The following is a 15,359-nucleotide window of genomic DNA, read 5'->3' on the forward strand; positions in this document are numbered from 1 at the left end:
TTGTAACAAATCATTTGTTGGTAAAGAATATTAGGATCCCTTCAAAAAAGGTAAAAGCCCTGTTTTTGAGCTTTTGGGCAGAACAGAGCAGATTTCAGCAGAGCAGAGCAGAGCAGATTTCATTATTATTATTATTATTATTATTATTATTATTATTATTATTATTATTACTATTACTATTACTATTACTATTACTATTGTTATTGTTATTGTTATTGTTATTATTGTTATTATTATTATTATTATTATTATTATTATAATAATTCTTATTATTATTATTATTATTATTATTATCAGTAGTAGTAGTAGTAGTAGTAGTAGTAGTAGTAGTAGTAGTAGTAGTAGTAGTACTGTAGTAGTAGTAGTAGTAGTACTACTACTACTACTATTACTACTACTAGTATTATTATCGCATTATTATTATAATCATTAAATTTTTAAAGTTAAATATTAATTATTATTATTATGTTTATTATTATTATTAAATATTATTTAATAATTATTATTATTATTAAATATTATTTAATAATTATTATTGTTATTAAAAATTAATAATTAGTACTACTTTAAATATTAATTATTATCTTAATATTAATAGTTACTATAAAAATAAATTATTGTTATTATAATTAATATTATTAGTTATAACTATTATTATTAATATTAGTATAATTACTATTATTATTACTAATATTATTATTATTAAATATTAATTATTATTATTATTAATAATATTATTATTAATTATTAATTATTTATTATTATTATTATAAAATATTAATAATTATTATTATTATTATTATTAAATATTAATTATTATTATTATTATTATTATTCAATATTAAGTATTAATTTTAAGTAGAGCAGAGCATAGCAGAGTAGATTTCAGTTAAGCAGAGCAAAGCAGATTTCAGTAGAGCAGAGCAGATTTGTCATGTACTATAGACTCTCCCATAAATTACGTTAATTGGTCAAAACCTTAAATTGAATATTTACATTATGTTAAATCTTTTTAATTAATTGGCTTGGCTAAAAAATCTAAATATGAATATAAACATAAATTTGTAATATTATATAATATATATATATATATATATATATATATATATATATAAATGTAAACACACAAATTTGGTATAAAAATCAATTTTTAAATAAATTGTAATTAATATTTTAACAAATCATTTGTTGGTAAAGAATATTAGGATCCCTTCAAAAAAGGTAAAGTATGTTAGATAAATTTAGTCAAAGCTATCTCCCCCCCCCCCCAATCCCCAATTCACAGCAACAGTGGCGCAAATTTTTTATTTTTTTAAAAAACTAGTCGTTGGAGCACGCGCGTTGCGCGTGCTCCCTCGACGGCAAGATAAGTATGATTCGTGAAATTGTTCTTTTTTTGTGGTCTTCGTGATTTTGTTTAGGTTAAGATTATAGAGGCGTTTTAATTTATAAGTTGTTAGAAGGGGTAGTGATAAAGCTTGTAAGATAAGTAAAATTCGATTGTAATATTCGTGGTTGTATTCGGGTGTTGTAATAGCAAGGATACAAGAATTTGTAAGTACTAACAAGGAATAGTGATAAAGTTTCTATGGAGATATATGTATGGAAAAACAATTGATATAAGTGAAGTTATCTAGAATTTGTTAGAATTTAATGATTTTTAAAAAAATATACTATTGTTTTAGATATTATTTCAGAACATAATATGGTTTATTGAGTACCTAAATAATTTCGAAGAGCATTATTTTAAAATGATTGTGATTTTAAGGATTAGTAATAAGGAAATGCAATCTTAGATGTTAAAGTTATGTAAAATGGATTAAATATAAAATATATAAAAGAATTGTATACATATTTGTTAGACTATTTAAAGTAGAAAATTTTCGAGTGGTTCTTCTATTGAAAATTATAATTGTTAGAGTTTGTAACTGATACAGTACATTTAAAGGGCTGTTTAGTGAACTAAGCTGGTTCTTGCAAAAAACTTGTTCTTGATACCCCTCATGTACTGCTTTTCTTGGAGTACCGGAGGACCTTTCAACTGGTGGATAATCTAGGACCTCCAAATAAAAATAAATAAATAAATAAATAAATATAAATACATAAAATATAAGAAATTAGATGCTATGACTGGGTTGTGAAAAAGTGTGTTTTTTATACTTCTCTTTTTTTGGGTGTGGGAGGGGGGATGGGTCAGAAATCTGAAGGCTACTTTCTTCTTGTTATCTCTGTACACCATGCTCTTTAATGGAAGGAACAAAACAGCATATAAGCATAGTTGCCTAAGCTCGTCCTGAATGATTAAAACGGGACAACAATAAAATATGCAAAAACCCGAGATCAAGTAAAAAATGACTGATAATGAAGTACAAAACCTGAACCAGTAGCAACAAAAAAATTATAAATTTTGTCCTCAATTGTTCAATAAAAAATTACTAAGCTCTTCAGAGACAAAGTACACAATAAAGAAGTTTTTATTTGTTTTTTTTTCCGTCAGTTTCGAACAGATTTTTCAAGAATTTCTCAAGTTTTGAATTTTTTTTCTTCAAATTCAAACAATTGATTATAGATTTGTCAATTTCGAATTGATCCATCCAGAATAGTTTAGAACATATTAATATTTTAGAACATACGAATATTTTACGAAGTATATATGCAGAGATTGAGTATGATTTTCACTTTGGATTTGTCAGTGTTACTTCCCTTGCTTATATGTGTCAATCACATCCATCTTCTCTTGTATATTGGCTTGAAAATTGGACCAATGTACATACATTGTCCATTATTGGGTCTCTCACCTAGTATTAATTTGGAGTATCATATAGTTGAAACATCTCAAGTAGATTGCACTGATCCACTGATTGATATTGTTTAGTATATTTTTGGATCAAATCAAATAGCATAGTCAATGCATAAAGTTGTAACTTTGGCTGAAATATAATTATTTCGGTAATGGCTTATAATCTAAATTACATGTTCTAAACAATAAACTTATCTTCTAAAGTTCATGTTCGAATTCAAATCTATTTCTCCTATCAAGTAGCATATTCAATGCATAAAGTTGTAACTTTGGCTGAAATGTTATTATTTCGGTAATGGCTTTAGCTAAAGTGTTGTTACTATTAAATTAATAGTCTCTATTTATTAATTTTCCATCTATGCATAAAATTTTAGAACGTAAGGAAAAAAAAATTAGAACATAAGTAAAAAATAAAAAATAAAAAATCTCAAACATAGGGAAAAAAATTTAGAAGTTAAGAAAATGTGTAGAACATTTGTAGGAAAAATAATTTTAAACGTAAAGAAAATTTAGAACATAGGGCGAAAAAATTTAGAACATATGAAAATAATTTAGAACATATATTTAGAGTTTAGACAGAAAATTTAAAACACTACTACAAATAAGGGCTAAGAACCATCAATAAGAAACCATATATGCCACTTAAAGGGTTTCTTAGGTAAAGAAACCATACAATTCAAACTTATGGTATCTTAGAAAATGAATAAGAAACCTTTGTTTAATAATTATGGTCTCTTAGATATTATTTGACTTGAGGAGCAAGGATACCATATTTTTTTTTAAATAAAACACCGGTATGTTTGCTAATTTTTATAAAAAAAATATTTTATTTTTTTTTATAAAAAATTAAATCTATGTTAAATTAATGTAAATTTAAAGTGGGCCGGATCCATTTTTCACATGGTATATCAATCTCTGTAAACAAAAACCCTAGCATAGTAGCCTCCCTCTATCTATCACCATAGTATACCAAACCCCCATTTTTTTGTTTATCGATCTATCCTCTCCTATGTCATTCACAGCTAACTACTCCTATTCTCTTTCGTTTTTTTTCTCCATGTTCAGATCTTCTTCACGGTTGACTCCTCCATTGAAGCGGCTCCGAGTTCTCCTCCCTTGACACAATTCCGAGTTCTCTGTCATCAACAAAACTCCGACTTCTCCGTCACCAATGAAACTCCGAGTTTACTCCATTGAAGTAGATCTGATTTCTCCTCCATTGAAGCGGCTATTATTAGTAAATTTGTGTTCGACTATTTATGAATTTATCTCATAAATCATTGAATTTTGTTTGAATTTCTGATAATTAATGATAGAAATTGGCAAATCCTAAAGAGCATGTTGGAAGGTCGGAGAAAATTACAAATTAAAGAAGGTGGTCGTGGACCCTGGTGGTGAGAGCAAGAATGCCGGCCATTTTCTTATGGCACTTTTGCTACTGTATATAATATAGACATACATCTCCCGAACATTAGTTTTGTTAGAATTTTATAGGATATATGTTAAAAAGGTTACAAACCTTTATAGATTGTATTATTAGTAATTTAGTACTTGATATGTGCTGTGTATATTAACATTGGAAATTTGGAAGCTATTACTGATAAATAAAGTTAAATTAAGGTATAAGTCGTATTGATTTTGTTTAATTTGGATTCCAAATGCATGGACATATTTACTTATTGTAATTTTGATTTAGAAACTAATATTTTTAATTCAAATTTTATTATTATTTAATTTATATAAATGTATTTAAAAATTTAAAGTCTATCTAAGAAACCAAACTAGATACAACTATGGTCTCTCATAATTTATTTAAGAAACCATACTTCAAAGAAAGCAAGTTACTTATCCTTTTATTTTATATACAAATATACTGACCTATGAAACCAGACTTCTTACTAGTATGGTTTCTATGTTTAACCTAAGAAACTATACTAAAATTGTGGTTTCTTAGGCTAAGAGACCATTGAGATAGAAACCATTCAATTTATGGTCTCTAAGGCCTATTTTGAATGGTTTCTTAGCCATTTTTTGTGGTAGTGAAACATAGATGGAAAATTTTAGAACATAGGAAAAAAAAAATTTAGAACATAGATTAAAAAAAAAATGTCAAATATGAAAAAAAAAAAAAAAAAAGTTTAGAACATAGGGTGAAAATATTTAGAACATAAGGCGAAAAAAATTTAGAACATAGGAAAAAAGTTTAGAACATAAGGCGAAAAAAATTAGTACATAGTAAAAAAGTTTAAAACATCGGGAAAAAAATTTAGAACATAGGGTGAAAAATTTAGAACATAGGAAAAAAGTTTAGAACATAGGGTGAAAAAATTTAGAAATGAGAAATTATAAGATTATAGATAGAAAGAATTTAGAACATAGGGTGAAATTTTTCAAAAATATATGAAAAATTCAGAGCATAGACAAAAAAATTTAAAGTAATAGATGAAAAAGTATAACATTGGTGTATTAATTTTAAAATTGGATTTTATAAAGATTATTATTTTTGAAGATTGTGTTTTAAGATCCAATACAAGTATTAATTGAAAATTTAAATTTTGAAAAATTATCACGTCCGAAAATGCTTTTGAAATTTAATTGTAGCCAGAACAATGCAAATCTATCAATTTAGTGGATATTTGTACAATTCAACTTGCATGAAAATTATGAAATATGCAAAATATTGCATGGCTATTTATGTCTTTTCTTAATCATGTGTAACTATCCTGTGTAGACTAGTCTTACACTCTTACGTCATAACATGATTATAGTTAAGAATGTTTATGACGACATATATATACAAAGACCGTAGGTCATTATTTTGTATTACTATGAAATATGCGAAATAATGCATGCATGGCTATGTCTTAAAATCACATCCAAAAATCCTTTTGAAATTTAATTGTATCCAGAATAAATCTTTCAATCTAGCTTAGTGGATATTTGTACAATTCAACTTGCATAAAAATTATGAAATATGCAAAATAATGCATGGCTATGTCTTTTCTTTATCATGTAAAACTAGACTAGGCTCTTACATCATAAAATGAAAGAATACCACATAGTTTGATGTATAGTAGTACTTTTGAGATGATTGACAGAGTATAATAAAACATATTCTTAGACCTTAACTATCAGTTTAAGATTTTGGTTGAGTTGGTCCACTTATATAGTATCGAAGGCCAGCTTGATACAAATATCACAAGTTCGAATCTCATCCACCCCTCCTTTCAAATTAAAGTGAAAAATTCCGCACAAAGTATGGAAAGGGTCCATTAGATGGAGTTTTGAGAATAATTTGGAATGCAATAAATTTAATTTCCTGAAGAAATGACCAATTATTATCCATATTGTAGGGATCCGATTGACCCGAACAAGGAATTTCCATGGCCAAAGCTATCAAGGGCACCAGAAAAGTAATCAAGAAATCAAACGTGGTGGCCGGCAAAGCTTTGTTGGCTCTACCATACACCGTTATTTATTGATGATTAAATATATTATGAGTCAAAGTTTTACATCAACATGCGTAAAAAAAAAATTCACTTATTACTTAATTGTTTTAAATACGAAAGGTCTGTTCAAAAAAAAAAAATTAAATATTCTATGGTTTATTTAATTAAAGGTGGTCCAATAATATAGCTAAGTAGTGTAGCCAATAATATCTCCATGCACTAAATAAAATCCATGCATTTTCCTAAATGACAGTGCATCTCAAAACCCTACAAATACCCCCTCATTCATAGCCAAATTCATCAAACAAAAAACTCATAAAACAAAGAAAAAACTAAGAGAGTAAATTAGTTACAAAAGTAAAGAAGAGTGAAAATGATGAAGGTGAAGAGCTTTGTGGTAATCATGGTGATCATGACCCTTTTGGTGGGTACATCAATGGGACAAGGAGAATGTGGGGGGTGCCCCGAAGGGCAGTGCTGTACCAAGTCAGGCGGCTGTAGCAGCGAATGTGTCGAGGAGGCAGAAGCCCAGCCTTCTTACCGATCTTCCTATTACTCGCAAGGTTGATGCTGAAGGAGAATGTGTTTATGGGGATTGCCCCAATGGGCTATGCTGTAGCAAGTATGGCTACTGTGGCAGCGGACCCGCTTACTGTAGCGGTAATGTCGAGCAGGCTGAAGTATACCACCCATCTACCGATCCCGATCTTCCTCAAACTCCCCCTTAATTGAGAGTTGCAACAACCAACTGATTATGGAATGATGGGTTACCTCAGCTTGTAGTGTAATCTCTCTGTGCCTCACTACATGTATGTTATCCACTACAAATAAGCTCCTATATATGCTTGTATAATATAGGGGCATTTTAAGTTATTGTACGTGCATGTTTCAATTTTAAAGTCCTTGAATATTGTGTTGTTATATGTCTTTCTCTTATGTACTCTAATATCCAATATAATGTTAATTATTTTTAAGTGGAATTGTTGTTATTAAATTAGCTAGTCAATTAGAAAGTGAGATTGGTTTATTTTGAAGGAGATTCTTCTTAATCTTGTGTTGTTATACTTATGTCTTCCTTTTACGTATGTCCAAAGGTTGAATTTTTGTCAATGCAGTTTAAAAAAGTTTCAATGAATTGACGAGTAGAAAAGTTGAGAGTGTATGATTTAATGGAGGGAAGAAATCCCAAGAGGGTGGGCGGTTTGAGGGAGGTGGGTGACTGGGTAATTGGTATCGAGTGGTGGTGTTTTAGGGAATGGTGACTAGGTTTGGGTGGTGTGTTTTCAAGGGGTGGTGACTGGTTTCGAACGGTGGGTATGAGGTTTCGAGTGGTGGTTCTAGTGGCTTACTGGCTTAGGTGGTGGTGGGGTGTAATAATCTAAGGAGTAGGGTAGTAATTTTATATATTAAGGTTAAAAGGTTACCCATAATGGGTTGACTAATTTAAGTATTATTAGGCCACTATTTAGACTTAATTACTTTTAGGGAGACATTAGAAATTAGGAAACTTTGTCAAAAACCTCCTTTTAAAAGCATGTTTTTGTCAAAAACCTCCTAATAATTTTTTTTTTTTTTTTTTTTTTTTTTTTTTGTGAAATCATACCTTAATCAAATTTTTTTTTACAAAATCATACCTTTAGACAGAAAACGGGGTTTGACCCCGTTTTCAGGCGTTGACCACCCACGTGTTCAACAGAAAACAACCCAAACCCACCAGTACACCACCACAGTCCACCACCACTTCCTGCCAGCGTCTAGGGTTCCTTGTCCCCCCCGCCGGCGACGCTATCCCAGCCCCAGAACCCCGTTGACGACCCTCACTCTCCTTCCTCTTCCCATCGCAACCAGAACCCTCCTAACACAGTGGCTATCTCCACACAACCACATCACCGCCACCTGCTCCACCGCACCACCTATCTCCGCGCAAGCACAACAACATCAATCCCCAGAAGCCTCCATCTCCACCGATGCAACCCCGTACCAATTGCAACCCCAATTCGTACCAATTAAGCCCCAAAATCCCTAGCAGCCTTCATCTCCACCGCCTAGGGTATTGTCGCCGCGAAGGAAGTGGTTGGGCAGGTGCGGGTAGGCGAGTTGCGAGGGTCTGGTTGGCTCGAATTGGTGGCGATTAGATTGGAGGTGGTGCGTGCGGTAGTCGGTTCTACGGTTGTTGTTGGTGTTTGCGTGGGTGTTGTGGGGGTGGGCGTGGTGGCTGGTCTTTGGTGGTGGGTTAATTTTGGGAAAATTTTGGTGGTGGCTGGTCTTTGGTGGTGGTGGTGGACTGGTGGCTGGTCTTTGGTGGTGGGTTAATTTTGGTGGTGGTTTTCCGTTAAACATGTTGGTGGTCAACGCTTGAAAACGGAGTCAAACCCCGTTTTCCATCATAAGGTATGATTTTGTATAAAAAAAATTGATTAAGGTATGATTTGACAAAAAAAAATTATAAGGAGGTTTTTCACAAAAAATGCTTTTAAAAGGAGGTTTTTGACAAAATTTCCTAGAAATTATGGTCAAATTCGTTCAACTGTTCCACCAAATAAAATTTATCGTTCTTGAAAGCCACCATGTAATATTTTCCTTATATTTTTGTACCAAAATATGAGTTAGTGTTTTTTGTACCAGTTGTTTGGTACCGAGAGACATTTGTGGCTTGACCTACTCGTACTAGTCTACTAAAATGTTGGTATGGCCTTGTCTAATTCTGGGCCAGGCCGATGTCTTTGCTCAAAATGAACCACTTTCTTTGGCAAAAGCTTAGATAAATAATCTGTTGATCACCTTTAAGGCTTTAATCACAGCTGTGTAGATCAAGCCATTATATTTAATCGAGCCATTAGTTTTTGCTAATTTGTTAAAAATGAGCGCTTAAAATTTTACAAAGTTATTATATCTTTAATGTACAATACCAAGGACTACAACACATAGCATTCACAAATCACAATTAGATCCAAATTAAACATGATAACAGATGAGTAGATGACAATAAAAATATGCTGATTGTAGTGTTATTAGCCTGGGTACTGGCCTACTGGGCATTGGGTATTTGCCCTATTTGGGTAGATTACCACTTCTACAAAATTTAATTTAGTTGAAGCAAGCTCAGCAACAACAAAGATTTTATTGTATATTGATGCTGCATCAAATAAAAAAAATGGAGTACACTAATCTATCAATACCCATTTTAGTCTAGCACAGTGTAGCTGCTAGTTTCTTAAGTAATTAATATACCTACTCGTTTTTTTTTGGGGGTTACTAAATGCCACAATAGAATTACTTAGGGCACGGTATTAAATGACTCATCTACCCTTATAAATTCCATGTTTGACATCATTCAATTTTTTTCACCAACCATACTCCTTCCACCACCATCACCCTAAACACCATCACCACCACCACCCTAAGGTCGCCGAAATCACCATCACCCTAAACACCATCACCACCACCACCCTAAGGTCGCCGGAATCATCCAATTTTCTCACTATCTATCACACCAAATCAACCACTTATCATACCAAATCAACCGGAAAAAGGAAGAGGCTGACGACAATGGAATCACGGCGTGGGAAGGGGGTTCGTTTGCTGGGGAATGTGGGGAAAACGCCGGTCAATTCGTCGGTAAGTTTTTTTTTTATTATCGCATAGTCACGTTCGACTCCACCACGGCATAGTCGCATATAGCATGCGATTACACCGTGGTGGAGTCGCATATAGCCACTACTACAAAAATGCTCATAGAGACCCGAAATAAGAGACCCGTTAATTAAATAACCGGTCTCTTTGTTTCAAGAGACCCAATGTCATAGATAACCAGTCTCTTTGATATTGTGTTATGAGGTGAAAATTTAATGGAGACCATTTATCATAGATAATCGGTCTATCGTAGTTCTTTTTATTTGAAAATTAATAGGGGAGAGACCTGTATGCAACTTAACCCGTCTCTCTTAAGTTTTTTTTATTTGAAAATTAAAAAGGGAGAGACCAGTATGCAACTTAACCAGTCTCTCTTAATTTTTTTCAAAAAAAAGAAAATAAAAAGGGAGAAACCTGTTGCAACTTAACCGGTCTCCCTTACTCACCAAAATAAAATAAATGAAACCCTTACACTTCACTATTCTTCGTTCCGCCACTTCCGCCTCCAACAATCAATCTCCATCTGATCTCCTTCATCTTCCTTTTCCTCTTCTTCTATTTCCTCTCTTTCCTCTTAAACTGATTTCCTCTCCTTTAATTCCCCGGATAAACCCTCCTGTTCGGAGCGTTGAAATCGTTTGAGATATGAGTGGTTGTAGGGGAATCAAGTTTTGATTTGGTGATGAGTGTTGAAGCGATTTATTGCAGTTTGTGAGGTTTGATGAAGCGTTTCCAGTTCTCGAACTTGAAAGAGCGATTTAAGTTCTATTATCATGGTTTAGAAGCGTTTTATGGGTTTATGCTGTTAGATGATACTCATTTTATGTTGGGTTGATAAATCGATTGATTGTTATAAAAATGAATTGAAGATTTAGATTAAAAGGATTATGATCCCAAATTTTCCGAGACTACTTGTAGGTCTCTTCTTCTTTGATTTCGTTTTTTAATTGATTATTATTTTTGTATTTTGGTTTTTGTTTGATGATGATCTTTTGTGGTGGTTTCAATTTTAGTTGATTTTTTGATCTGTTGATGTATTTTACACAAATTTTTGCTTCTTTGATTTCGTTTTTTAATTGATTATTATTTCTGTATTTTGGATTTTGTTTGATCTTTTGTGGTGGTTTCAATTTTAGTTGATTTTTGACCTATTTGATGTATTTTACACAAATTTTTGCTTCTTTGATTTCGTTTTTTAATTGATTATTATTTCTGTATTTTGGATTTTGTTTGATCTTTTGTGGTGGTTTCAATTTTAGTTGATTTTTGACCTGTTTGATGTATTTTACACAATTTTTTGCTTCTTTGATTTCGTTTTTTAATTGATTATTATTTCTGTATTTTGGTTTTTGTTTGATCTTTTGTGGTGGTTTCAATTTTAGTTGATTTTTGATCTGTTTGATGTACTTTATTACACGAAATTTTGCTTCTTTGATTTCGTTTTTTAATTGATTATTATTTCTGTATTTTGGTTTTTGTTTGATCTTTTATGGTGGTTTCAATATTAGTTGATTTTTGATCTGATGTATTTTACACTAATTTTTGCGGTTAGACTTTAGATTTTTGAGTTGTGTAGTATTATCATTGTTATTATCGTTTTCAATTCATGAAACTGTAGAGTAGTGGATCAGTATCTAATTCACATGGCTGGAAATATATTGGATTTGTTTTAGTAAATTTCTTGTTTATTATCATTCATCTAATTGCTACCATTAATTTGCAAATTCTTGTTTTTAAAGGAGTTGATCTTTTATTTTATTAGTTCATTTTTTCAGTTAAGTTCTAAACGAATGTTTAATTTTTTCAGTTAAGTTCTAAAAGAATATTTAAAAAAAAAATCAGAAATCCAAAAAAAAAATAAACTTAAAAAAAACAATCAAAATTGAAATCGAAAAAAAAATTGAAATCGAAAAAAAAACCTGGAAATCAATTGAAAGAAAGGAGGAGGACGGTGTAGCATGTTGGTGGTCTTCGAATGAAAGAAAGGAAGAGGACACCAGGGAGAATAAAATGAGGGAGAAAGAGAAATAAAAGGAGGAGAAGGAGATCGAGAAAGAGGAGGAGGAGACAGAAATAGAGAATATGCTAGGGTTGGGGGGTTAAATGGGCCGATTTTTTAAAAAAAATATTTAACGGCACCGGTTCACTTTAAACCGCTGGACTTTATGTTTTTGCCACCGGTTTGAAGTGAACCGGTGCCATATATCCTGATTCAGCTTCCCACCAGTTTTTAAGGCCATTTTTGCCACCGGTTTGGATTAAATCGGTGACAACTAGGAGGTGCCCTTTTTTATTTTTTTTCTACTAGTGTTTCTTGCTGTACATAACTTTTTCATCCTTAAATAACCAACGCAACCCATCCAAAATTTTAGCCCAATCTTGAACAATCCCATTATGAAAGCCATAACCATTATTCCTTATTATATCTTTAGCCACCCACCACCTTTCACTTTCATGTTGGGCTTTAACATAATCAGGAATCCAGGCTTTAAAATACCATAGTTCATTCCAGTGCTTACACACACAATTGCACATGCCTTGGGCTTTAGGGGGCAACTTAGGGAAGATGTACATGCATAAAATTTCTGGAATTGATAACGCATGTGGGGCATCCTCTAGAGCCGTCATATGATGAGAGTCGTCTATTGGATCCATCTAACCTAACAAAACACCCAATAATCATAGTGTTAACACAACTACAATTACACATAATTCATGCAAACAAATACTCTGTTTTTCAAAAATAATAATACTCTGTTTTTCAAAGATAATAACAATGTAACTCAATCACTTCTAAGCACAAAATTACTTAAGTAACAAACAGAAAATTCGATCAATACTAATAAAAAACGTAAAATCGACAGGATATAAACATAATTCTATGATTAAACCTAACAATAACAACAATTAGAAGATGAAAGGGGGTTTTCTTTTATTGATGTTCCAAATGGGACATGAGTTATTTTTTTTAAATAAAAAACACTTCATTATAAACCCTAAATCGATCAACAAATCATCATCAAAACACAACAAATAAAAGCAATTACAAAAAAAAAAGGTGTAAAATGATTAGAATTTTACCTTAAAATGCAATTTTGATCCGTTCGTGTAAAGTTTTTCCAGAAATGGTTTCACTCCAACAGAGAATAGAAGATGAAAAGGAAGAGGAGAATATCCTTTTTTTGTCTTCACTGGAGTAAATAGTACATAAAGAAGAGAAGAGGGGGAGAGCGCGCGAAATTGGGGAATGAAGAAGCAAAAACGTCATTTCGATAACTGACGTCCTCGATTACAACAAACAAAAAAAAGCTTAATTCCTATTGGTTAGCCTTAGGGGGTGTTTGGTAAATGGAAATTGAGAGTAGGAATGAGAATTTTAATCCCAAATAAAACAAAATCTATTGTTTGTTAGATGGGATTGGGATTAAAGAAGGGAATGAGATTGTGAATAAATGGGGTGAATTCCTACTATTTTATTACCTAGGGAGTGTAGGTAATCAATGGGTGGGAATGGGAATAAGTGCAAAATGACATTTTTTCCATTAATGAAAGAAATGGAGGAGAAAGATTAGTAAAGGTAATTTTGTATTTTTGTTATTTATTCCCCATCTATTCCCAAGGAAAATTTGCAAAATGCAGCCATTTAAAGTTCGTATTTTGCAAATTGCAGCTATTAAATTTTTTTTTTTGCAAATTGCAGCCCAAAAGTTCGTATAAATTGCAGCCCGATTCAATTTTTTCATTGGTTTACATGTTGAAAAATATTTGGTTAAGGTTTTAGGGGGTCATTTCAGCCCTTAGGGGCCCGAATTGACCTCGGAATTAGCAAAAAAATAACGTAAGTATCTCGTTTTGCGTAACAAAAATGTATCGATTTGTGGGAAACTGTAAATATGAGACACTTACGTTATTTTTTTGCTAATTCCGAGCTCAAGTCGGGCCCCTAAGGGCTAAAATGACCCCTGAAACCTTAATTGAAGATTTTTCAACATGTTAACCGATGAAAAAATTGAATTGGGCTGCAATTTACAATTTATACGAACTTTTGGGCTGCAATTTACAAAAAAAAATTTAAATGGCTGCAATTTGCAAAATACGAACTTTAAATGGCTGCAATTTGCAAATTTTCCTATTCCCAACAATCGATTCCCAATCTCATTCACACATTTTAATCCCCGAACTCCCATTCCCACATTTTAAACGCCCCGTTAGGTAACTAAGTTTTTAACCAGAAGTGATTAAGTTTTTTCCCAAAATTTAATTAAAAGCACCGGAAAATACATACACCTCAATCACCAAAGTGCAATGTGAAAAAACTCAGAAAAATAAAACTGGGATTTGCATTATTCATCTCGTAGTCATTTTTCACGAGAGATGTACAGATAGATAGATCTAACGCACAGTCCAAGAGGATAATATTTTTTAAACAAAAATCAACGAAATCAAAATTAAAACTACTCTCGATTTGATGAAATTGAAAGACAAATCAACATAAACACCCATTTAATACTAGAAAGTAGAAATGGAATATGAGTACATTATTATCACTAAAACATCAATTACATACATTAATTAGTGCAGTACTGTATTAGCTAAGCTTAATACGGGCTTTCACCCATCACATTTCCAGGCGGATTATAAAAGCAAACAATCAAACTCGTCCCATTTTTAACACAACTAGTTTGTGAACACCCCAATTCCACAGACTTTTTCCAAACCACTTGCGTGTACACCCCACACTGTCGGTTCTCCTCGCACGAGTTCTTCTCGTGGTTATAATACTTCTTCTCCGCCACCCACGCGTCCACCGCTGTTTTGGGCCTAACCGAAGAACCTTGGGCCCACAGCTGATTCGCCCCGTACTTGATCTTGCTCTTGCTAAGGTCCGCAAATTGGCAGTTGAACTTGATCCTTTGGTACATCACTAAACGGGCCGTCGCGTTTTCCAGAATTGGGCTCCACTTGAGTGGGCCCACCCCAACTTGGGCCCGGGCTTGGTTGTGTGCATCTAAGTATTCTTGGGCTGGGCCTGATAACGGTGGTTGTGGTGGCGGTGCTTGGGCGTAGGCCGATGAGATGAACAAGAGAATCAGTAGAGTGGTTATAAGATGGACCATTGTATTTTGTTTTTATTGGATGAAAGTGATGATGATAAAAGGATAGTGGTATATTAATAAGATTTTTTTTGTCTGGGTGTATTTACGATTTTGTCCTTGGTTTGTTTTTGTTAAAGGGTATTTTTGTAATTTTGTAAAGGTGAATTATAGATGTGATAAAGATAAATGGTGCTGAAAAAGTTGATGGTACATTATATAGGAGTTATCACGTGGGGGGGTTCAAAGATTTGTGTCTTGATCACGTGCATGTAACGTTAGTGTAGGTGATTAGAATGTCAATGCTTAATATCGAAGGAGTTTCATATTCAGTGATGATTGTCTAATGTCTAAACTCTACGGAGTAACATATAATATTAAGAG

The 15,359-nt window shown here is 32.4% G+C and overlaps 1 protein-coding gene across 1 annotated transcript; it reads right to left on the reverse strand.

Moving 5' to 3' along the window:
- Nucleotides 1-14,324: 14,324 nt before the first annotated feature.
- On the reverse strand, nucleotides 14,325-15,023 carry LOC110723207 (STS14 protein-like). The gene has a single exon (XM_021902552.1). The coding sequence runs from the start codon at nucleotides 14,997-14,999 to the stop codon at nucleotides 14,481-14,483; it is 519 nt and encodes a 172-aa protein (XP_021758244.1). The 5' UTR covers nucleotides 15,000-15,023; the 3' UTR covers nucleotides 14,325-14,480.
- Nucleotides 15,024-15,359: the final 336 nt, after the last annotated feature.

Source organism: Chenopodium quinoa, unplaced genomic scaffold, assembly GCF_001683475.1.
Source record: "Chenopodium quinoa cultivar QQ74 unplaced genomic scaffold, ASM168347v1, whole genome shotgun sequence".
Taxonomy (NCBI): Eukaryota; Viridiplantae; Streptophyta; class Magnoliopsida; order Caryophyllales; family Amaranthaceae; genus Chenopodium; species Chenopodium quinoa.

What these genes read in the sequence shown, in the direction of transcription:
- LOC110723207 (XM_021902552.1), bottom strand. Translation starts at nt 14,999, where the DNA reads ATGGTCCATCTTATAACCACTCTACTGATTCTCTTGTTCATCTCATCG.